The sequence below is a fragment of the Orbicella faveolata genome, unplaced genomic scaffold (genome assembly GCF_042242905.1).
Source record: "Orbicella faveolata isolate gen_17 unplaced genomic scaffold, um_ofav_v1 contig_34, whole genome shotgun sequence".
Taxonomy (NCBI): domain Eukaryota; kingdom Metazoa; phylum Cnidaria; class Anthozoa; order Scleractinia; family Merulinidae; genus Orbicella; species Orbicella faveolata.
In genome coordinates, this window is record NW_028301563.1 from 4,352,337 (window position 1) to 4,376,100 (window position 23,764).

General features: G+C 38.1%; 3 protein-coding genes across 4 annotated transcripts in view; 2 read left to right on the plus strand and 1 right to left on the minus strand.

Annotated features, from left to right (window-relative positions):
• The first annotated feature begins 193 nt into the window (after positions 1–193).
• Positions 194–11,573, plus strand: LOC110051409 (uncharacterized). The gene is made up of 8 exons (XM_089272190.1): positions 194–367; positions 2,952–3,055; positions 4,479–4,580; positions 4,922–5,046; positions 6,539–6,713; positions 7,180–7,286; positions 7,771–7,884; positions 9,163–11,573. The coding sequence occupies exons 1-8, from the start codon at positions 322–324 to the stop codon at positions 10,637–10,639; spliced, it is 2,250 nt and encodes a 749-aa protein (XP_089128316.1). The 5' UTR covers positions 194–321; the 3' UTR covers positions 10,640–11,573.
• A 1,161-nt stretch (positions 11,574–12,734) lies between these two features.
• Positions 12,735–17,293, minus strand: LOC110051058 (uncharacterized). The gene is made up of 3 exons (XM_020757030.2): positions 16,892–17,293; positions 15,550–15,694; positions 12,735–14,486 (listed from the first exon to the last, which is right to left on the minus strand). Exons 1-3 carry the CDS (start codon positions 17,243–17,245, stop codon positions 14,098–14,100), a joined length of 888 nt encoding a protein of 295 aa, XP_020612689.1. The 5' UTR covers positions 17,246–17,293; the 3' UTR covers positions 12,735–14,097.
• Positions 17,294–17,331: 38 nt separating this feature from the next.
• LOC110051387 (leucine-rich repeat-containing protein 9-like) overlaps positions 17,332–23,764 on the plus strand; it is a 31,567-nt gene continuing 25,134 nt past the window's right edge. The window contains exons 1-5 of one of the 2 annotated variants that reach the window (XM_089272188.1): positions 17,332–17,545; positions 19,462–19,530; positions 21,567–21,788; positions 22,449–22,589; positions 23,385–23,448. In XM_089272188.1, the coding sequence (XP_089128314.1) occupies positions 17,474–17,545; positions 19,462–19,530; positions 21,567–21,788; positions 22,449–22,589; positions 23,385–23,448 (568 nt within the window). In that variant the 5' untranslated portion in view covers positions 17,332–17,473. The remainder of the gene's footprint in view (positions 17,546–19,461; positions 19,531–21,566; positions 21,789–22,448; positions 22,590–23,384; positions 23,449–23,764) is intronic. The other variant, XM_089272189.1, reaches the window with a different exon arrangement.

Consider the following 23,764-nt stretch of genomic DNA (forward strand, 5'->3'; position numbering starts at 1 on the left):
CCTGGGAAGCTAAATCTAACACAAGAGAAAAAAAAATTGAAAATTACTTTTCGCTCTCCGCTCTTCGCTTTTTGCTTTAGGTTAAGTGGCATCAAAATTGCCACTGCTTACCGACGATCCATATTCCAATTTAAGAGGCTCAAAGCCACTTCGATTTGAATTGTTTGCACGCAGATGTGGCTATACAGTTGTTTAGTAGCGGAGGCCTGGGGCGAAAAAAAGCCGTTGCATTTGAATGCATGAAACATGAAGGGAGTTCTTGCACCGCCATTAAATTTGCACTGTGGAATGAGTTGTGTTTGTAGTTAGTTATTCACAAGAATGTATCGACGTCCTCGTAAACGATTAAAAGGACATGCGATAGAAGGTAAGGCATTTGATTAATTAAGCAAAGAGGCGAAATGTTTCACGAAATCGATCGCACTTTACACGCTGACATTAAGATCACCTTCAATGAACGGAAGCTTGATTTATGCAGGTTTGAGCTTTCTTTTTGCGTTTGCTTCAGGAATCGTCTAACCTCCTTATCTGATAATATGGGTTACAATCTTTTTCGAATGTTAAAAAGATCTTGCTACGGAGATTTTCCAGTCTCTTCGTGTAGATGTACATGACTGATTCAAATTCGTGACCCGGCTGTGGGATAACGTTAACGGGGCCAAATCGCAAATCTGATCATATGTTGTAAATCAGCGCAAAGTAATTGAAATGAGTGGCAAGTTACACAGTAAAAGAACTGAAAAATTTTATTATGGTGATTTAAATTTTTATGAGGTGAGCCCTGAAGTAAGCGGCCAGCTCTGTGAAGTGGCTGGCAACTGAAAACAACTTTGAACACATTTATCAAAGTACATTTAAGAAATAGAAAACATGTACCGTGTTTCTACATGTATCGAGTTATAGAAACATGAGTAGAAGTTTGGGAGAACGAGAAATGCTGTGGGAACACAAGCCGCAGGCGAGTGTTTCCACAGCTTTTTTGAGTTCTCCCAAACTTTTATGAGTTATTTCTATAACTCGATAGAAACACAGAGAACATGTTTTCTATTTCTTTTAGAAAACACGGCGACAAAAAAAGGGAAAACAACTTGTTAACTTTGATCATCAAAGTGTAAATTCTCTTTCCTTGTGCCATCATTACGTCAACAGCTCGTGCTAGTTCTGTGTTTCTATCAAGTTATAGAAACACAATTTTTATCCAATCAGCATGCGTATTTGCTTAGGACTGTTTTCTAAAAACCCCTATTAAAGGGCCACCTCCCATTTCTCCAAGGGTGGCTGCCTAAGAGGTGTTCAACAGTACCATGTTAGAAGACATCAATGATCATCGCAGTTATAAACACTACTTATGGTAGCTGTGAAATTAAAGCCCGAAAAAAATTCAGGCTTGAATGGGATATGAACCCATGAACTCTGTGATACTGGTGCAGTGCACATCCAACTGAGGTATATTGTATCAAGCCAACTGGGAGCTGGTCGCTTTGTGAGTTCGTAATATATATATTAATTCATGGAAAGTGCGTGCGTACAGTATTTACGCACAAGTTTTCTGATACAAAAACAACGAGTGCGTAAATACCGTACAAAGCACTTTCCATGCTGTAATTTGTTTATTCGATACTTACTAAGATTTTCACCCTCAACCAGATTTTCACCGTTTATTTGGCGGAACAAATGTCAAGTTATGTTTCTTTTCCATCTGAGTGCAAGCACTTTGTCACTTCTTCAAAAACCTAGTGTAAATATTTTTTGTACAGAATGTTTACCTCGTCATCAGTCAACGCTTCAGCTGCGTTTGATTTGCTTCCCTTGCCTTGCTTTTTTTTAAGTCGTTTGCTTCAAGCTTCCAGACATTTCCTTGCTTGGTAAAACTCTTTGTCGTCGATAATGCTTACGACATATTTGCCTTCTTTAAAACTTTTCTTGCCTCTTCCTTCTGTTTGAGGACCTTGAGTCTTTTTGTTCTGTTGTTCCTGGATGTTCTTTTTGATGGGTTTATCTGAAGCAATAAACCTGTTTGAACTTTCCGCCATTGTCTGTGGTTTGTAGAGAAAACTGGAGTAAACTTGTGGAAACTCTACGAACTTCTGTGAATGAAGATTCAAAAGGTGCCAACAACAACATGAACGCATTGAGAACTGACTGATTCATTTTGATAGCTGATTTCTGATTGGATTAAACACTTTTTCCACATCTGAGAAAGTCGTTTCGCGATTGTGATTGGATGAAGAAATTTCCATATGAGTTTTTCATGTGATTGATTCTATCTGAAAATCTCAGTAAGTATGAAACAAATACCTGTAAATGATGAAGGATGCAAATGAACATATGAAATATCATACATGTGAACTGCAGAGAAAGATGTGAAGACATCATTGATCATTGCAGTTATAAACACAACTTAAGCAGCAGTAAAATTTTAGGCCTGAAAAAAATTATCTGTTGGTGAGAGCCCTGAGGTATTCATCATTGAAGACTGCTCCTATGGGTGACAAATCCTGACAACCCAGTCTTGGATCCCTGTGCAGAGGGGAGAAAACAGACACCCATCACACTGATGAAACAGTGGAAAGAGAGGGAGGGATTAACTTCATTTTCTTGTTCCATACTGTAATATATGGATCTTCATTTTAACCTGCAAATTTAAAGGAGCTCAGTCACAGTATTTTGAGTTATTTTGGCCACATACAAAATTACCTTTCAATGGCAGGAAACCTGAAAGTAACAGTTCAATAAGATAGAAAAACACCAAAGAGATAGTGATAAACCATAAAGGAACAAGGATGGCTAAGGATGGAGAAGATTGACACAGATTGCAAATGAATTTGAAAAATTGAGGCTTAACTTGACCTGTACATAAATTGACAAGGAAAAACTTGGTCTAAATCCTACAGAAACCTTAATTTACTGTGAGATTTACTGTACTTATGAGTATTTTGATTCCTAAACAGATCGAAATGTTTGCAAGCTCTGCCAAGAAGGGCCAGATGAAGAATTGTTTGGGAAATTTTTTGTGGATGAAAGCAGTGGTTTTTCAGTGCACCAGTATTGCATGGTAAGAGGTCATAACAATACACTATTAATAATAATTCTTTCTTTAGCCTTGGAAGAATGAAATTAACCAAAAAATCCTATGTAACCCAGACATCTTGGAGTTCCTGAAGATATGAGAAGCATTGAGAATGAGAAGAAAATGGGAGAGGAAAGGCACTGAGAAAACAGTGCAATGACCCCAGAGTCCAGGGCCGGGTTGTTCAAAAGTTAGTTAACGCTAACCCACAATAACGAAAGTATTATTTTTTCTTGTATAAAAATGTTTCTCACTGCTTATGTTTTGTAAAGTTTGAAATTTTTTAAACTCAAAACAGAAGGACATACAATATAAAATGACAAACTTACCGAGAATTAACAAAACTGAAATCAAAATTCTCACTAATCCTGGGTTAGCTCGGGCTTTGAACAACCTGCCCAAGTGTGCTAACCGGTACATGTAGGCCAACACCTTACATGGCTCCCACTCTACCTTCATTATATATGTTAACTAACAGAGAGAGTATACTTCGCCTCTGGACCAGGGTTCAAAAAAAGTGCCATATGGTCATCTGGGACGAGTAGATTTTCCTTTTCGGCAAGTAACTTTTCATTCTCACTTGCCCAATGGGCAAGGGATCGGGCAAGTCATCTGTCAACTAAATCATTAAAAGAGCAAACTAAGACTTGCCCAGGACAAGCAAAATTTGAGAGATACTTGTCCCAAGGGCAAGCTGGAATTCAGGTTTTTTCAAACCATGTGGACCTGTTGCTCAAAGGCTGTCTGATGCTATGCACAGTTAATTTAATCACTACCCAGGATGTACAGTGTACACATGAGTGTTAACTATCAAAACAAATTTTGTTTGGCTTATTTACCCTGTAGTGCATATTAATCCATAGGGTGGCATCAAATGTACAATCAGGGCCAGAATTTCTGCACCAAAACTTTTTGAACGGAACTTCTTCATAAGAAAAGCTTTCCTCTAGATGGTCAAACTAGGTCTAGGTAAATTCATCCTCACAGCCGGTCAATTTGCCTGGTGTACAGTGCGTAATGAAACCCCTGCTGATTTTATTCTGCTCTATTTAGCTGCATGTAGGTTCAGTGGAAGGGAGGTGTGGTGGCCTCATGGTTAGTGCACGCGACTGGATTGAGTGGTCCAGGTCCAAGCCCTGGCTGGGGACATTATGTTAAGTTCTTGGGCAAGTCACGTAACTCTCATATTGCCTCTCTGCACCCAGGTGTATAAATGGGTACTGGTGAATTTAGTGCTGGCGGTAACCTTGTGAAGGACTAGCATCCCATCCAGGGAAGATTAGAAATACTCCTCTAGAGTCGCGTCATGCTACAGAAACAGGGATAAGCACCGGCCTGATGGGCCACTTGGCTCATATGCAGACTTTACCCAGCAAGGGTCAGTGTTGATGAAGCTGTCTTGTTTTAGTTTTTTGCCTCAGGGTTAGCTCAGAAAGGGGAAGATGATGAAGGATTTGATGGATTTTTAATTCACGACATCAAAAAGGAAATATCAAGATCAAGAAGGCTGGTCAGTCAAATTAGTTACTGTTATTGAAGTCTTCCTTACTATCAGTATATAGTGTTATAAGTATCTTATTAATAATAATAATGATGATGATGATGATGATGATGATGATAATAGTAATAATAGTAATAATAATCATCATCATCATCATCAACTTTATTTACTGAGGGTAGCACACAAAAGTAATAACTGAAAAACCAATGGCCCTCCGGCCTCGTATAAATATTTACAAAATAAAAAAGATGACTTGTTGAAAATTAACAAGGCACAAGGGCCATCATGGGAGAATTTTGGCCCCAGGTCTTCCAACTTGACAGTTTGTATGTTCATTATATTTTTGGTAGAGATGCAATTTCTGCAGAAAGCCTGGTGCAACAATTGGCTGTTGTGATAAAGGATGTCCCCAAACTTTTCACTACAAATGTGGAAGACAAAAAGGAGGCTTATTTCAGTTCTTTGATAGCTTCAAGTAAGTACAAGCTCTTGACTGTATCAACATGAAAATTCTCCTTACAATTACACCTCCATGCTACTGCATTTTGGTGAGAGGCGCAGTGGCCTCATGGTTAGTGCACTCGTCTCCAGATTGAGCAGTCCAGGTTTGAGCTCTGGCCAGCGGCATTCTGTTGTGTTCTTGGGCAAGACACTAAACTTGCACAGTGCCTCTCTCCACCCAGGTGTATAAATGGGTACCTGCGAATTCAATGCTACGGGGTAACCTTGTGATGGACTAGCATACCATCCAATGGGGAGTAGAAATTCTGTAGTTTACTCTTAGATGGGCCACATGGCTCGTATGCAGACTTTTTACTACTGCTTTTCAAGTTAGATGACAATCATCATCAGATGAACATAAAAAGTTTTTGATAAACTGTGTCAGCTTGTAAAAATATAGACATGTGCAGTCCCTGCAATTGAAGGCATTGTGTTTGAACAAATTTTATTGTTCTTGCAGTCTGCGGAGTTAAATGCAGACGTATATTTAGGAAGACTGATTATTTGAAGGATTTTTGACTCTAAGATTAATGTGGCTTATTAATTTTTGGGGGGACTATTAAATTATCAGAATTTTACAGTGTTTTTCCTGCCAAATGCCTTATCTTGGTCAGTGTGAAATTTGAGTGTACAGACCAATCTTGAACATGATTCCAATCAGATTGAGCATGCCAATTACTACACAATAACTGTCTAAATCAACGGCACATCTGCAAAGGCTTTTAAAAATCTTTGATCCTCAGTGATACATGTTTAACTTGTCGATAATTTTGAGGTGATGAGCATTGAAATACCTGCCAGCAATTTTCACAGCTTACTCTGGTTTTAGTTATTGTCTCAAAAAGTGATTACTTAACTAGTTCTTTTCAGACAATAATGAGGACAAGAGTAAACTGTATGAATTGGTGGGAGGAATTTCAATGCGGTTACCTCAACGTTTTCCAAAAGTCACTTATGGTATACCTGTAACAAGGGCACTTTCAACGCAGTCAATTTAGAATGTTGCAAAATGCAAATAAAGGAGGTAAACATGGCAACCACTGACAGGTTTCCTCCCCCTGCTGATCTTTCAGTGGAGAAAAAGGAAGATAGAGAACTTACCTGAACATGTGACCTTCCAGGAACCAAGAGGCAGGTGGGCGGGGGGGGGGGGGGGGGGGGACCCACAGGCATAAAGCGGCCTAGCTACTCAAGGTAAAATCAGGAGTGGGGGCAAATCTATCTGGCAATGACTGAAATACACATGCATCCGGCAATCACCCACTGGCTGACAGCAATGATTTATTGATAATCTCATTTGATTTCATGAACATGTTTGAGTAAAATGTCGATGACACTAATAATTGTTAGATAAATCACTGTTGAGCGTTAACAGCCAGACAATGTTATGACAATGTTTCTTCCTCATCTCTGAAGTTAAACCAACAGCCAGCTGAACTAATGATTCTTTCCATGCATTATTGCAGTTCTTTTTGCCTGGTGCATCGTCCCACCCAGGGAGTAAAGTTGGAGTTAAATTCAAACCAAACTTGTCCAATCTGCTTCTGCAAAATAGAATGGAACAGTAAGACGCCAGTCAATGATATTCCACTTGTAACACCCTGCTGTAAAAAGACCTGGTTCCACAGCAGTTGCCTTCAGGTAACAAGGATTTCTTTTCTGAAGCACTATTTTCTCTTCACCTAGGTTGGAATTTTTGGTTTTTACATTCTTACAATATTAAGCATTTACAATATTGTGAAGGGTTGAATAAGTGTCTTCAATATTGTCAAGATTATATTAGTTACAGACATTTGTAAATGCTAGGACAACCTAAAGATTAATTTAAACAATTAGAATTATTGTAGTTATAATGATTAATTATACTTGTAAACTTGTGGTAATAATTATTATTAATGAGGATTTTTTTTGTTTGAAGCTTCCCATCCCTCTGGAAATTTAACATTCCTGGTTCATACTGTCCTTTAATTAACAATTTTGGCTCTTTCACACTCTGTCCCCCACCCCCTCGGAATTTTCAATAACCCTCCTTGGGGTGGGTATGTGTATTTTCTGTAACCACACAATGTTTATTCAAAAATCTGTTCAATTTATTTTATAATTACAGAAACATGCACAGTCAAGTGGCTTGTATTATTTCCGTTGTCCAATTTGTAAAAACATGGATGAATTTCAAGAGGAAATGAAGCGAATGGGCATCTTCATTCCAGAACAGTTGAGTGAAAGATGTGCATACAGTGGAATCCCAATTAAATTTCAAACCTCCCAAATACTCAAAGCAACTTTTGTTCCCCTTGCAAAAGTATTAGGGGTTAATTTACCCTCAATGTTTTGGACCTACGGATTTTTCGAAACAATTTCCGCTCCCCAAGGAGGTTTCAAAAAATTGAGATTCCAGTGTATTTTCAAATTGAAATCACTGAGTCAAGTGAGTAAGGGTAACACCCCTGAGGAATCATCTGTATCCTTCAGTTGCTTTCGGCATAAAAAACCAGTATACACTTTCTCTGTTTGGCTCAACTTGGCCTAAGCTCTGACTTAGATTTCTAATTGAAATAAAGTAGCACGAGGAAATCGTTATTAGAATTAGCGTGCGAACTTTCTTTGGGCTGTTTTCTAATATCCTGGAAATAGGTTTTTTTTTTTTACTGCATCACTGGTGTTCATTTGATGAATGTTTCATTAAACTTGTTTGCAGAGATGCCAGTTGGGAGAAAGGCGATGCATTTGCGGACCTTCATTTACAGTACAGTCGCTGTGATGCAAAGAGGTGCATCTGTCCAAATGGCAGGGAACATAACGAAACTTCTGGGTATAGTTACTTGAATATTAATAATTGTGTGGTTGACTCAGGTTTTCTGCCAGGATTTGAAAAGTGGGCGTCCAAAATGTGCTATAGAGCCTGCTCAAATGAACAATTTATAAGGCAACATGAAAAATAAAACAATTTTCTTTAAAAAGTGGCCGTCCACAGGACGCTTGGACACCCATTTGGCTTAAGGCCTGGGCTGACTCTTAGAGCCTCTTCATATGAGCCAAGTAAACAGCACTGGACAACTTTGGTAGAGTTCCTTTGAATCAAAGCTTGGTCTGCCAGCTGGAAGTGAGGCCTCTGTAAACTGTAAGTTTTGGCCAATGTTTTCCTTGATCCTCTCATTCAAAGGGAGGCACGGTGGCGTCAAGGTTAGTGCACTCGCCTCAGGACCGAGCGGTACGAGTTCGAGTCCTGGCTGGGGACATCGTGTTGTATTCTTGGGCAAGACACTTTACTCTCACAAGTGCCTCTCTCCACCCAGGTATAAAAATGGGTATGGGGCAAATTTATTGCTTTGGGTAACCCTGAGATGGACTAGCATCCCATCCAGGAGGGAGTAGAAATACTCTTAGTCACTTCATGCTATTGACCCTTTGAATACCAATTACGCATATATATGTAATTAATGGTTGCGCTCTTTGTACCACTTGTGACGACATCAATTTAAATGTCATCAGATATTCTTGATAAGTAGATAGTAGTACTAGGCTAGGCCTTTCCCTACAATGGTCAGGTTTAGATCTCGACGACATTCCGACGTCGCAAATCGAAAAACAACGTTATCAGTTTTGGTGCAAAAACGGTGGTAAAATGGTCCACTACGCCTATGATTGATCAAGGTCCATTTCTAGGCTTCGCCAGTAATTAACATCCAACTTTTCGCGGCAGCCAGAAAGAACATGCAACGCAAAAGGTAGCCAGAGTGAAAGGGCTGAGAAAAAAGAGAAAGGAAAGGGGCAACAAACAAAATTTAGAACGGGTAATGGCCAAAAAAACTTTAAGAAGTCCAAATTTTGGCTTATGCGCATGCCCAGAATTGAAATATTGTTCAATTTTGTACTTAATCCTCGAAAAATCTCTCCTTTTGGTAATAAAAGCTCGCTTAGCAAAACTTAGGCTTATTTAGCATCATGGCGGCCAAAAAACCTGACTAAACGGTTAAAGACGGTATTTTTTTTGGCGAAATTTGACATTCAAAGGGTTAAAACTGGAGATAAGCGCTGGCCTGATGGGCCACTTGGCTCGTATACAGACTTTAACTTTTTCTTGTTTCAGAGAATGGCATATACGTTTATGTGACATCTGTGGCCAGGCTGGAACACACGTGAAATGCCAACACTGGAGGAGATCACCAGGAGAGTGGTACTGTGACGTATGTGGAGACATTAATCCCTTCTCCTGTACCCGACAGAGAAAGATCGGTGATCGCTCAATGGATCTTTCCTGCATTGATGATGATGACGAGAGCTCGTCGGCTGAGGACCTTGATGTCAATGTGTGTTCTGTGTCCGATGATGAAATTTCTTATGAGACAGTCAGGGACTGCGATGCTGTTGGTACAAGACACACCCTTAGGGGTGAGGGCAGTGTTGAGAAGCTTGTTAAAGAGGGGGCATCACCCATGAGGAAACGTCGCCGACTTTCCCTGGAGTGCACTGGTGGTAAATCTCCAAGTTCCGGCAGTAACAAAGAAGGCCACTCAAAAACATCACTAGATACTCCAACCTGTAGTGGTACTCAATTTAAAGATATGACACCTCAGTTGCTATTTGCCATATCTGACACTATTTTTAGTGGAGTTGCAGTTACAAGTCAAGGGTCTGGTGACATAAAGCAATGGACACAGACAAGTACAAGTTCGAAGGAAAGTGAAACAATTTCCATAGACTCGGATACAGCATCAGAAGCCAGCGTAGAGCTGATTAAGACCGAGAGAAAACCAGAGCTGCTGGACTTGAAAAGAAGACCCATTGCTAAACGTGAGAAAAAGATCAAATCAGAAAACTATACCAGCTCTGAAACGTCAGTTAGTGTGGCAAGTAGTGAAAGCCCTAGCGAACGAAAACAAGGTCTATCTACAACAACAGAAAAGAGAGGCATAGATGTTGTAGAGGCAGATTCAAGTGCTTTTTCTGTCAAGGTCGAAGAAGGTACAGAGCCAGGATCAGAAGTCAATTTGCCAGTTTCAGACAGCAAGCAAAATGGTGTTGACAGTGATGACGATTCCTGCATTATTACGAACGTCGTGAAGAAGCCCTGTCCTGTTGGCAATGACAAGTTTGGTATGAAGTGTTTCCTTGAATGCTGCAATCCGAAAATTTACTGTGATTTCCATCAGTTTTCAACGAGCGCTAAGACCAGGGATTTACAAATCACCACCGTCAGTAGCACAAGTGGTACTATTTGTGATCATTTTAAAGAGAAATCTAGTCTAGCCATGGAACAAAATTCCCTCTCTGATCAAGCATCCGCAGGGTCGAATAAGGAGGAGAAAGCGCGGGTATGTTCCGTTGGGACCAACACTTTGCCTTTTAAACCATCTTCCAGAAGAGAAAAACAACTGTCAACCACGGAGACAACAACTACGCAAAGCTTTTTTCCAAAAGGCAAGACACCAGTTTCTTCGTCTGATCCAAACAAAAAACTTAGCTTGCGCAGCAAGAAGCCTGGCAATTACCTGGAGAGGTCAGTGAGAGAGTTCCGTTCTCTTCGTGAAAATAACGTGGCTGTCACTCACAACTGTTTTAGGTAATGATGGTTAGAAGTGTAGTTAGAAGAATATCCTAATATACTAGTATCATTTCCGAGTTACCTTGTGCCGTTGTTTCAAAACTAGTCTTCGTGCAAAATCTTTCATAAGAAAATGAGGTTGATTTGCATGAAAAAGAAAACCTGTACGGGCTACACATTTTCATATGACTGGTTTGGCACGAAGCCTCGTTTTGACACAGGTAAAAGGCAACTCGGAAGTGGCCTATTGTCAAAAACGTTCACTCATTCCTTCCACCTTGTGTTCTTACTGTGTAAGCAACTTCGGCAGCTGGCTGTGAAATTCACACTATTACATGGCTTGATGGCTTAGTTCAATCCGACTGATTCACATAATGGTGATTGACTTTTTATCTTTTCCAGTATTAACTTTCCAGATTAACTTTCCAGATCTTTGTAACGTTTTGTGTAAAATATGTTTTAGCTTGCTGCTTGTTTCTTGGGGCTGTGAGCCAGCAGGTGTCTGTAAGTGTTAGTTATAACAAACGTTTTATACCATTATAATTATTTTTATATTAGTTTGAATCTGCAATTGTACATAATATGTTTTACAACTTAGATTAAAGGACCCTAGTCAGCTACACCTTTGTCTTTGTTTACATACAAGAGTTTGGCTATTATATTTTATTCGGAGCATGTCGAAACGAAGGAAGTCACTGTGAAACTACTAAATATAATTAAACATACTTTCAGGAACACAACTCACAGTGAAGCAACAAGATTTCGCTTCACCATGCAATATCAATAATTTCGATAACATCAAAAATGGCGGAGATTGACTAGGTCCTTTAAGAATTACACCAGTTAACCTGGCTTATAATAGCTTGAGTTCGTCTTTGTGAACTTTTTTTAACAAGTGATCAACACCTTACAGTTTTAATAGATTTTCATGTTGTTATTAAAATAGTGAGAATAACGACACGGCTCAATATATTGGAGCTTATATTGTCTTGATGTACTTTCTAATTGTCAGAACTGATTATGAGAATTGATATTTTGATGTTTACCTCAGGTTTCAAAGCTTCGGGAAAGAGATATCAAAGGTTTCATACATAAAAAGAAAGCCTCAGTGATTATTCTCTCTGTATATTTTTATTTCATCATCATCATTTCACAGTTGGCTGGAGAAATCCTTTCACACAAGACTGACGGACAAGTCGGAAAACGCCAACATTTCGTTGACAACTGACAGTCACTGCATTCTAATAAACAATTAGATTATGAGCTCGAGATTTTTATCGCGGGGCGCAGCCCGAGTCAACTATCACGTATAGAAATCGAGAGCGAATAATCTGGTTGTTTTAGTATAAATCCACTAGTCGTTCAAAACTTTGTCTAAATCCTCTTCACAGACACCTCGAAAACGCAAAGAAGCGGCCGTTATTGATAACAAGGGGACACTGCTACGCTACTATCACAGAATAGATAGTGAGTAGCGCAGCCAATCAGAGAACGGCGTTCATGATAGTACGCTAGTAGATTTATACTAACAACGATTAGTGGGACTCTACTAGTCTACTAATGCAAGTGCTGCAACCTGATTGGCTGAGCTACTCATCTACTATCAGCCATTAGTATAAATCTACTAGCGTTCATTCACAAATGCCGTTCTCTGGTTAAGTTAAGAAATGTCACAGTGGACTGTAACTTCATAATACCTATTGTAGTAGAACATTTTATCGCCTGGATCTTCTCGTAAACTCGAGTGATGTCTTGACCAGACATATCAAATCTTTAAATTCCCCATACCACTGAATTGAATTGATCCTTTGTGTCCAAGTAGTTGAGTCGACTAGCCGAAGATGCAATTGATGATGAATTCTTGTTTGCAAGAGCCATTGTTAACGAATTGAAAACCGACTAAAACACAAAATAGCGGAGCGCGATAAAATACGTGTGAACTCTCTGAGAGTTGACAAGGGAAAAGCACCTGATCTCCAAACCATCACTAGAGCACATCCTCTTATATCCATTTTCTGTAATCTTAATTGTTCTAAATCTAACGAATATTGCATGTTACATATAGCGACCGTTGCGGAAGTAGTATGTATCACAGGAACTCATCCTCGAACCGCGTGTTTGGGATCAGGCAGTTTATTTCAATCCTACACACACACTGAACAGCACGGAAAATGATTCATTCTATAATTACAATCTTCGAAATAAACTACGATAGGACTAGAGGCCAATCGAGAGCCTGTACAAGATAATTATAAATACATAAATTACGAGATTATCAACACATCAAGAAAAACAAACATATAACTGCCATGGAAGTGAAGGGGAAAGCTAATGCTGGTAACTTGAAAAGGCGTTAATAATAGTAGCTATTGCTCTATTGCTAAGAATGATACTGATGTTCGCTAGATCGTAATTCCATGTTACATACTACGTATGAAGCAATACTACAGTTATTTTACACAGTAAACTTTTTATTACATTAACTTTGTACTTATCTTTATTACGGTATGGTTTTAAGCTTCCTTAAGCTTCATGTAACAATGAAGTGAAAAATACTGCAATATAATTTCTGATTTTAATTAGTAATGTCATTAAAATAATATTTTTTCAATATGATAATTATTAGTAACAATCAACAGTCAACTTTGGCAGCCAATTGTCAACCAATTTGATAAGAAATATTGACCGTAGGGGGAATACGAAAAAAAAGCCTACAGAATTTTAGTTTACTTTCACGGTTCTTACTGTTGCATTCTTACTGGGTTTTTTTTGTTTTTTTTTTTGTTTTTTTTTCTTTCACAAAACCACATTTGCAAGTCTTCAGTTCTTCTTAAAGACTAATTTCTTAGATTTGCAGAAAAGATGTTTTTGGTAATCTTGACCTCCTGCAAAATCTTGAATTTACTGTTCACCACAAATGGTATAGAAAATCTTGCAGGTTTTGAAAATTTTTGATCCAATCTCATACATGTCTCGCAGTCCTTTGTGATGAGTCACAAAAGTCTCGTTTTTGTTTTTCTTTCTGTTACTGGGATTAAACTGTGTTAAGTCGTAGTCCTGGAATTTCAAACAAGGATCTTACCATCTTGGCAAGTCTTGGACCCTACCATTTGTAACCCATTAATAACACCTAATTACTAAAGGTTGTAAACGAGTCACACTGAAATGTCACCTCATATTCGTGCTAGTAGCTACACAATCAAGGACACAGTGTAATTAACAATCCCTCAGTCTTGACTTTATGTTTCTTTCCGTCCCTGAGTCTAAAACTTTTAATTAAGTCTTTCAAGCTCAGACAAGGATTTTGCTGTCTTAGCAAGTCTTGGGTCTTACCGTTTGGAGCCCCTATCACACCTAACTAAAGGTTGTAAACACTGAAATGTCACGTCATACTTGTGCTAGTAACTACACAATCAATGATGCAGTGTAATTAACAACCCCTCAGTCTGTGTAAATATCTATAATTTGGTCAGAAAGATTTTAATCAAGATAATCTTCAAAAGACCCTTTACGTCCCTTTCCTTTTAAAAAATCCTTAGCCCCTTCAATGGCATCTTTCATGGTTTTCAGCTTCACTCCCTTTGCGTGCTCGTATGTCAAGGCATCATTAAAAGACTCTGCATTGAACATAGAGTAGAACACAGCCTTGCGTTCAGCAGTGAGCGCCTCTGTTGGGAAACGAGCAATTAGTTTAGCAAGCTTGATAGCCTCTTCAACTGCTTTTCCCTTAGGAACAATTCTGTTCACTAAGCCCATGCTATAAGCTTCTTTAGCATCCACTGCTCGGCCTGTCATTATCAGGTCTAATGCACGTGATAGGCCGACAATGTATGGCAACCTTACAGTACCGCCATCCAGAAGAGGAACACCTGAAGTTAAATGAATGATGATGATGATGATGATATATTTATATAATTTATAATAACATTTATATAAAATACACCATTTTAGATATTAATTGTTAACACTCAGATATTTTACATGTTGCTTAAAATTTGTCAGAAATGAAGTAAATGGTACAAGGAAAACTATGATGTCTGCACAGGTATTGTCTGTATACCAGTGTACTAAAGATTTATTATAGACAACTGTTATAAGACTAAACAACAGTGTAACACACTCTTGTATATATGTTCCATGTTATTTTGACCTTAGATAGTCAGACGACTCAATTAATTATGCATGTTTTGCCTAGTTGTTATATAGTCCTAACAGTTTTTCAAATATTCTGTAACTGACGATGATGTTTGCAACATCAAAACATGTCTTATAAATTAAAAAATGTCGTAATCTTCTTAAAAATGAAATAATGATTTTTATTACACGGCAAGGTAGACTTGAGGTAAATCCAAGCTTAACCTGTTAATTGCTTCTTAGAAAAGGAGCAGAGCAATTGATAAGCTACTCACTAACCTAACTAACTTGAGCCGCACTGGGAACATGGGCCCTCGATCATTTTTGTACAGACCTCGGGCCAATATTCCCCAGTACAACCCTCATGTTTGGTTAGTAAGACTGGTTATTATTACATGGCTAGCTCAATGGGAAGGAAAGATGAACCTAATCCTGGTCTGCAATTGGCTACCGAGCAGACAGGCTGGTGTGTCTTGCCCACGTTTCCGTCCTTCATGAAAATGATGTTCTTTATGCCATATAACAACTCTCTTATTTAATCACAAGCTTGTTTGGTCAAGATGGCTGAACACTGAAATGTCACTCGGGAGGTTAGGGAGGGGTGGGGAGAACTCCCAGGAGAAAAGGTCGGAAATGCTCATCAGAAAAATGCTCATCAGAGAAATGCTCCCGGTGCAACCCTAAAGGATACCTTGACCACTAAAAATATTTTGTCCTGAACATCCTAAGGGAGACAAAGAGTATCCCCAACCTTTCCACATGGAAGTTCCCCTCCCTGGAATGACACCAGTACTTTACCAAATCTCCTGTTAAATATTCCCATAACTGTATCTTCTGCAACAACCCTGAGGTCACACATCAAAGCTAACTCCATTCCTCCAGCAACTGCATATCCTTCAATGGCACCAATCACTGGTTTACTGAGCTTAAGTCGAGATGGGCCCTACAAAGAACAACAACAACAAAAAACTATGCAAAAATGTATTAAATTTATTATGCAGTTCCTTTTAGCTACATGTATTTTGAATTTGTAGATAGACATACACAGTGACTCACAACAACATTTGGCATAAAGGTGGTCACAAGAAAATATTTGCTGGCAAGACAGATGACTTTCATCGCTGGGTACCAGTTAATTTAATGCTGGGGGTAACCGTGCGATGGACTAGCATCCCATCCAGGGGGGGGGAGTAGAAATATTCCTAGTTGCTTCATACTACAGAAACCGGGATAAGCTCCGCCCTGGTGGGCTCCTTGGCTCATATGCAGACTTAACATTAAACACAATAGCCTCTACTTGGTGCCACAATATGCACGGATGTTTGTTCTTGGACATTATCTGTTCCTTAAAGCTCACAATTTTCCTCGAGTTACTCTCTTGGAAAACTGTTTGCTTCTCGGAACAGATAATGCCCACAGACAAGTATCCGAGCACATTTTTGTACCAATTGGAGGCTATTGTTTATATATATCTTGAAATTACCTGTGACAAATGGGTCAATCAAATGTACTTGAAATAATTCGATTTTCTGTAGATTACTACATGTAGTGCGCATGTTGTACAGAACGACTTGCACCTTTGCAACCTGAATGCCCACAAATTACCAAAAAATAGACAAATGAAGTTATTTTTCAGTCACAACACTGGAAAAGTTAAGAGTAGCCTGATTGCTTAAATGGATTTTCGCGCGAAGTCGACCGAACAAGCTCATTAGACGCGCTAATCGTCGACGTGATATTTATACAAGGTTATTTATTCTTGCTGCAGGAGTTTACTGGGAACACACAAATTGCAGTACATCGTGCACGAGATCACGAGATGGCGAAATAAACAACCGATTTTTACCAGAAAACAGAGGAATAAGAGCCAAGCAATCAATCGACACTAGTTGGTTTCAAGCTTCCCGCCGAGCCAACATGGCACGTTCGTACATATGATTATGCAAAGCTCGTGCACACGATCACGCTATGGCGATCATGTAAACATTATAAGAACACAGCCATAACCAACTGGAAATACCAAAGCGAAAGTATTTTTCATAATAAAGAAATCCTTCTGTGAGTAAAACTTAATTTAATTTCGAGCAAACACTTGTTTTTCTTGTTTTATTTCCAAGATAAACAACGCAAAATATCTCACCATGGGTGCATCTCCTTCCCCAGGTGGTGCGATTGATTTAAGATACTCATCTGGGCCCCTTTGAGATAATTCTTCCAAGTCATATCCAGCACAAAACGTATCTCCTTTCCCGTATAACACGGCCACCGCGCATTCATCGTCGATCTCGAAATTGCGAAACGCTTCTGCAAGTAGCTCCGCGGTTTTTGCATTGACCGCGTTGCGCTTCTCTGGCCGTGCGATCGAAACGAAAAATATTTTGCCATCTTGATCAGTCTCGACCAAAGTGCTGTTCAATCTTCTGGAAGAGGCTACCAGAGAAGGAATCTTGACAGCCTGTGGTCGAATTCGACGTGCAAAAAGAGAAAGCGCCATTTTGCAACAAAGATCAGCCCCTCTTTAGACCCTCAAAATACTTGGCCCAAACCTGGGACGAGTAAGTTTCTAAGAGCAACTGTTATCCAATCAGATTGTTCGATCATGAGTCTTCGAGAAAACATGGCGACGTCGTCTCAGTTACCTGGCCCCATTTCACTTCCAACTAGAAGAACTGTTCACAAACAACTTTATCTTTCTAAGAACGAATGCGAATGAGATGAACAAATGACGGGCCCTAAAGAAGGAAAATCGGACGAGTTTTCCTCGGGGGAAGACGAGGAATCTTTGAGGGAGCTGGTAAGCTTTCAACGTGCACGCGAAATTTTGTATAAATTTTCCCAGATGTTTTGTCTGTGGTCAAGTTCACTGTGGGACCTTGTTGTAATGCTTGAGTAGCTTTTGTGATCGTTTTTGCTGTGGGTTCCCTTGTGTTCCTATCATGTTATGGCCGATTGAAAGATTAATGAACAGTAAATATTATTGACAACGCATTAAAAATTAACTTGTAAAGATCAACAGCAGCACATATAATTTTGAGCTTATATTTTAACCTTCAGCTGCACAATGTTTACAATACGTTTTCAGTGATCTAATAAAGAAAATATGAACTGTTCTCTTTTCTAATAATGCTCAGTGCTGGAGTGTACAGCGTACATTATGACTGAAGTTGTTCTCCTTAAAAAATCACTAAGGGTCATATAGTTTCTCTTTATTTGAGGTCATGACTAGCTGCAGTCAAACCTCTATAAGACGGCCACCTTGGGGAGGAAGTGGCTGTTGTGGAGAGGTGGTCGTTATGGGGAGGTAGGAGTGTAATATGACACCTGTCATTTTTCAGGGAGTGTAACATTTTTGTCTTAAAAAAATGCTTATGTAGCATATACATATAAGTATGTAACACGATCAAAATATATCAATAAACGGTAGCTGCCGATTTCACCCCATGGCGAGTTCGCCCCCACCGAGTTCGCCTCCACATCAACTCAACTTGATCAAGTTCGCCCCCAACCAGATCAAGTCGTATATAGGAATCATTCCTTGTTCTTTTATCCACTGCCTCATTAGATTACTGGTGGTGAGGTGACTTCGCATGGTGGAGAGTTCATTGGTGGCAAGACTCCCTGGTGGCGAGATGACCGATAACTGTTGGACTTTGTTGCTATGCGCTCACGAACAGGCGAACAATCATCTCAGCTTATCAAACATACATAGACTGAAATGGTTCTTCGAAAACGTTCAATAACTCGATGACAACTACATAAACACGAACACTAAAAGTTGGGGGCGAACTCAAAATAGAAATTTTATAGTGGGGGCAAACTCAGTGGGGGCGAACTCGCCATGGGGCGAAACCGGTATCATTCCAACAAACAAACAGAGACCAAAACGGCTTGGCACTGCTCAAGTTTCATGGCCATTTTCCACAAAAATAGGGTTTTGTATACACCACCATTCATCTGTTGTTGATGAACTGGTCATAATCAAGAGGTTTTTTTGACAGTTGGTATGTGTTTTTGTGGCGGTTACTATTGTGGAGAGGTGGCCATTGTAGAGGGGTTAAAATAAAAGTGAATGTAAAGACCATCCGCTGGGACAAAAAAGGAGCCATTATGGAGAGGTGCCCTTTGTGGAGAGGTGGCTGTTCGTAGAGGTTCGACTGTATTTGCAAGCATTCAAGTCATATTCACAGAAGTTGGATGTGTTGGCTTTTTCCAACAGTAATGACATAAAGTTGGAAAAGTTAATTGTCATCCCTGGGCATTGGAATAATAATAAATAAATTATTAGCCGGAGACACTTGTGTAGGACCTACATGTGAGGTATGAGATGCCTACTCTCATGATACTGTTTGAGACTGTGTGGGTTCAATTCTAATACAGGGTCCAAAATTGCAACTTAATGCGAGTGTTGAAAACTAATCAGTTTTCAAACTAGCCACTGGTATATAACTTTAAACGTTGCCTTATGACCTGGCACTCAAGCCAGTTTGTACAAATGCATAATGTGGGAAATTTAAGTCAGGAATTAGAAAGGTTAACCAACTGATTTATCAAAGCACATTACTGACAGTAACTAAGATTCTTGTAATGGTACAATGGTTACTTTGCTTTAGTTTGCTTCAATGGTTGCAGCTATGTGTTATTTTTTTAAATTTATTTTTCTTATTATTTTTGCATTTTTGCTTTTGTTTTGTTCTGTTTTGGGACACGAAGAAACAAGCAGTTCAGTCTTCTAATAGAGGAGCAAAAAGGATCAAAAAGAAAAGTTCCCTTGCTGAACTGGTAACAATTTTGTTTGTGGTAACACCGTGCACAGTCATGCTGAAATAAATATTTATTTGTATTCTATGACTATATGAAGAAAAGAAGAATTGCAGACAGCTTGTAAAAGGTTGTGATAAATTTATGTTCACATCACATGTGTAAATCAATATCAGTGAAAGTTTATGGTGGACTGGTACAGATCAAAAACAGTTTGCATTGTATTTGTTTTCACTGTTTTCTTTCACCAATTTTTTTTTTCTGCACTTTATTTTGGTAACACGAAGCCTTGTACATGTACAAGATTTGTTTGTTCAATGTCATAATAATTATCATTGATACTTATTCTTGTATTTTCAAAAATAAATTCAATCTTTAATTAGTTATAATTTTTGATTAGTTATAATTTTTAATTAGTTTTAATGCTATTATTAGTTTTAATTTGTATAATTAGTTATAATTAAATAGAGATCTGTACTTTCATTTGTAACATATTTATTCAAATGTTAAATGCCTCATAAAAATGATCATATCTGGTGGTGTACATTTTTCTTTGGGTTAAATGACTGAAACCAGTATTAAATAAATGTAATTTGATTTCTTTTGTCTCAAGTTATAATAATGTTATTATCACAAAAGGAAAATAACAATCACACAAGTTTGAAAAAACTTCAATCAAAAACAAAATATAATCCACATACAAATAGTATGGATGTTTATGTTTTTGTGTACAAGCTTTTGCCGATATGCATATGTATCTACAAATTATTGCTTCTATTGAAGTTTGTTATCAAAATAATGTTTAATAGTTTTGTTGTTTAGATACCTTGCTCTGCATGTGGCTTAGAGAGAAAGCCATTCAAAAAGTCTTTATTTTTCCATACAAAAAAATTGTTTTGTCTTCAGAAGCCATTTGAAAAGAATCACTTTTGTTCCCTTACAATAGTTCTTTAATAATTCACAGTGAGTTATCTTAAGCTGGTTTGTAGTTTTATTCCATATCTTTGTATCAGTATCGGAACACTGTGTAACATTGTACAAATGTTTTGATTGCAAGATAATGTTTTTGATCATCAATTTTCTGCTAAACAACTGCATGGCTGAAGAGGCAAGAAAAATTTGATTGCCTATCATTTGTCTTTACATTGTGTTTACTCTATGTGCTACTCTCAAATGCAAGCTTGTTGTCTAAAAATAGATCAAAACTGTATAATTTTACATGACTGAGTCTTACATGTATCGTAAGACATGTCTCAGTGTTCAAAAATTGCTTCAGTGCAACAGTGGTTCACCATATGGTCCATGGTATGTATGACTTGTTTTGAAATGCCATGCCTTAACAAGCATTTAAATGGAAAATTCCTAAGGGGTTTTATAGAAATGTTATCTTGATCTTACATCTAGCATGTTTTTGTTTTTTTAATTTTAAAAGGAAAAAAAAAAATCTCATATAGTGGTTTATTCAGTAAAAACGTTCTTGTGAAGCGCCATTGAACCATTGGGAAATGGCTCTATAAATTTCATTATTATTATTATTATTATTATTATTATTATTATTATTATTATCATCATCATCTTGATCCAGAAAATATCCTTCCATCAGTTTTTTGGTTTGAATGTCGTTCCTCCACACCTCTTGAAATCCCAGTCTAGCTTCATACATGTACTTGCCTTGAGAAACGTTGCCATTTTAAACACCCACCCACTTGGAATTTTTATTGACCCTCCATGGATTGGGAATGGACATTTTCTGGAAGTGCACATTGTTTCAAAGGTGGTATGTTTCACTTTGAAAACATGCCACATGAAATTAATGTTATGGAACATATTTATTTCTTAGAGTCAGTTACACTGTACATTCCATGTTTGTGAGAATCCCAGATTATCTGGTAGAAAAACATATTAAGCTGTTCAGATCCATGCTCACCTTATACCACAAGAGATAGCAGCACTTGTCATAAATCCACGTAGATGATGTCTTATTTGTTATCATATCAGGTTTGATTATAATTACAATTTAAATCATTCATTTGGTATTTTCCTTGTTCTTTTGCCAGTGCACAATAAATGGAGTGAAGTTTGACAAGCTGCAGAAAGGATCCGGAAAGAATGTCACCAAGTTGGAGATGTTCTTCTCCGGGTTCCCTAAGATTATCGGCATGGAGTACTTTCCAAACCTCCAAAGCCTGACACTGATGGGACAGCAGATTGCAGTACTGGAGAATCTTGACTGTTTACCAAACCTGACAGAGTTATGTGTGTCAGAAAGCAAACTTACTGTAAGTTGGATCCAGATTAGCATTAAATGTAAACTTAAGTAAATAAGTCAAGTCTTGCAAGAGCACAAAAATTGAACCTATGTTTACAACTTAATTTTGTGTGTTCTTTTAATTTTTTGTTGTTTATGTAGGTTAGTCACATAAGCTATTAAATATTAATATATAATGCTAGACAACAATTATTATTGTTAATGTTAGATACAGTTAAAACCGTATGTAAGAACCTACATTTTTGGAAGTCTGAAAAAACAGGTTCTTGTATTTTGGGGTACTTATTGGCAATTTAGGCTAGGTAGGTTCTTCATTAGGTTCTTATTAATTTCTGTGAAGAAGATATGGTTGCTGATGATTTTGATTAAACTTGGGTGTGGTCCTTGAAATATATACAGTATTTATTGACAACTGCATTATTGAGCCTAACACAACTGATTACAGAAATGTCTATAACAAGCTTAGAGTTGTAAAATGTTTATCATAATTTAACTGTAACCCACATTTAAGAACCTGCTTGATGTTGTTTGGCTAAACAGGTTCTCAAACCAAAAAGGTTTACAGATACATGAACCCAGCACCAAGTTATTGCAGCATGATTCTGAAGACGAATCTGAAACCTGATTTTATTGTTTATTCATTTATTTATGACTATGCTTGTCTCAACAGACCATCTCTGGTCTCAATGGCTGTAAACAGTTGAAGAAGCTGCTATTGTATGACAACAAGATTTCTAAAATAGAAAATATTTCACATCTGGAGCAGCTCAATGTTTTGTGGCTCAACAACAACAAGATCAGTAGAATAGAGGTATATACTGGGTAAAATTTGAAATTTGAAGTTAATACAGTCAGCTTTCACAGAGTAGATGTCACTAGCTGTTAGTTAGATTTCTGGGATCATGTTTAGTGTAGGTGGTGTCGGCTCACACTCTGGACCAATATATCACCTGACACTTGGTCGATATGTTAGGCGAGTATTGGTTGACACTCAACCCATACATGGCCAATATATTGGCTGACAGTTGATTGAGTGTCAGTCAAGTATTGGTTGAATGTCAATCGAGTATCATTAGACTTTCGGTTGATATGTCGGCCATTACTCAACTGACACTCAACTGACACACATATCAGCTAACATATTGACCAATACTCAACCGATACCCAACCAACACTTGACCGAACCTCAACCAATACTCAATTGATACTCGACAAACTGTTGGCTGATGTATTGGCCTTGTATCAGTTCTCACTCGGCCGATACTTGCCGACATATTGACCCAGTGTTGGCCGATATATTGGTCGATGGTGTTGACCAACACTGCCTACAGTCAACATGATCTGATTTCTGTATAACTTAAACAGACATGTTTACTGGTTGTCTGATGGGGAAACATGAAAGATATTTTTAAAGGAATGCATTAAATTTGGTCAAGATGTTGTCAGCAAGAAGACAAGACTAGGATATGTACATGTTGATCAAAATTTGATGATGTAGATAAATTGATAGGAGGTTTAATATTGAACAGAATTTTGCTATGTTTGTTACCAATGATGATGTTTTTTCCGATATAACATAAATTTCTTTATGTCCACACATTTACAGGGTTTAGAAGGGCTTCTTTATCTTCTTGATCTGAACTTGGCTGTAAATCAGATTACAGAAATAGGTGAGCAGTCCTCAAGGCATAAAAAAATGACACATTGCCAAATGAAGGGTTGCATGGAAACATACTCTACAATAATTATTATTGACATCTAACAGACTGCAAGATTCTCCTAGCAAATTGCTTTCTGCTTTCTTCTTTGCAAAAAAAGAGAATTTGACATGAGATCAGGAGTCAGTTATCATTCGCCCCTTCAAATGAACTCTTGTTCTCCTGAGCTGGATATTGTACTCTCACAATGCCTATCTCTTGCATACTGTAGGAGTTCAAGTGGTTTACTGGTAAACTGTTGAGTAAGAACAGCCTGACAAAACCTGGA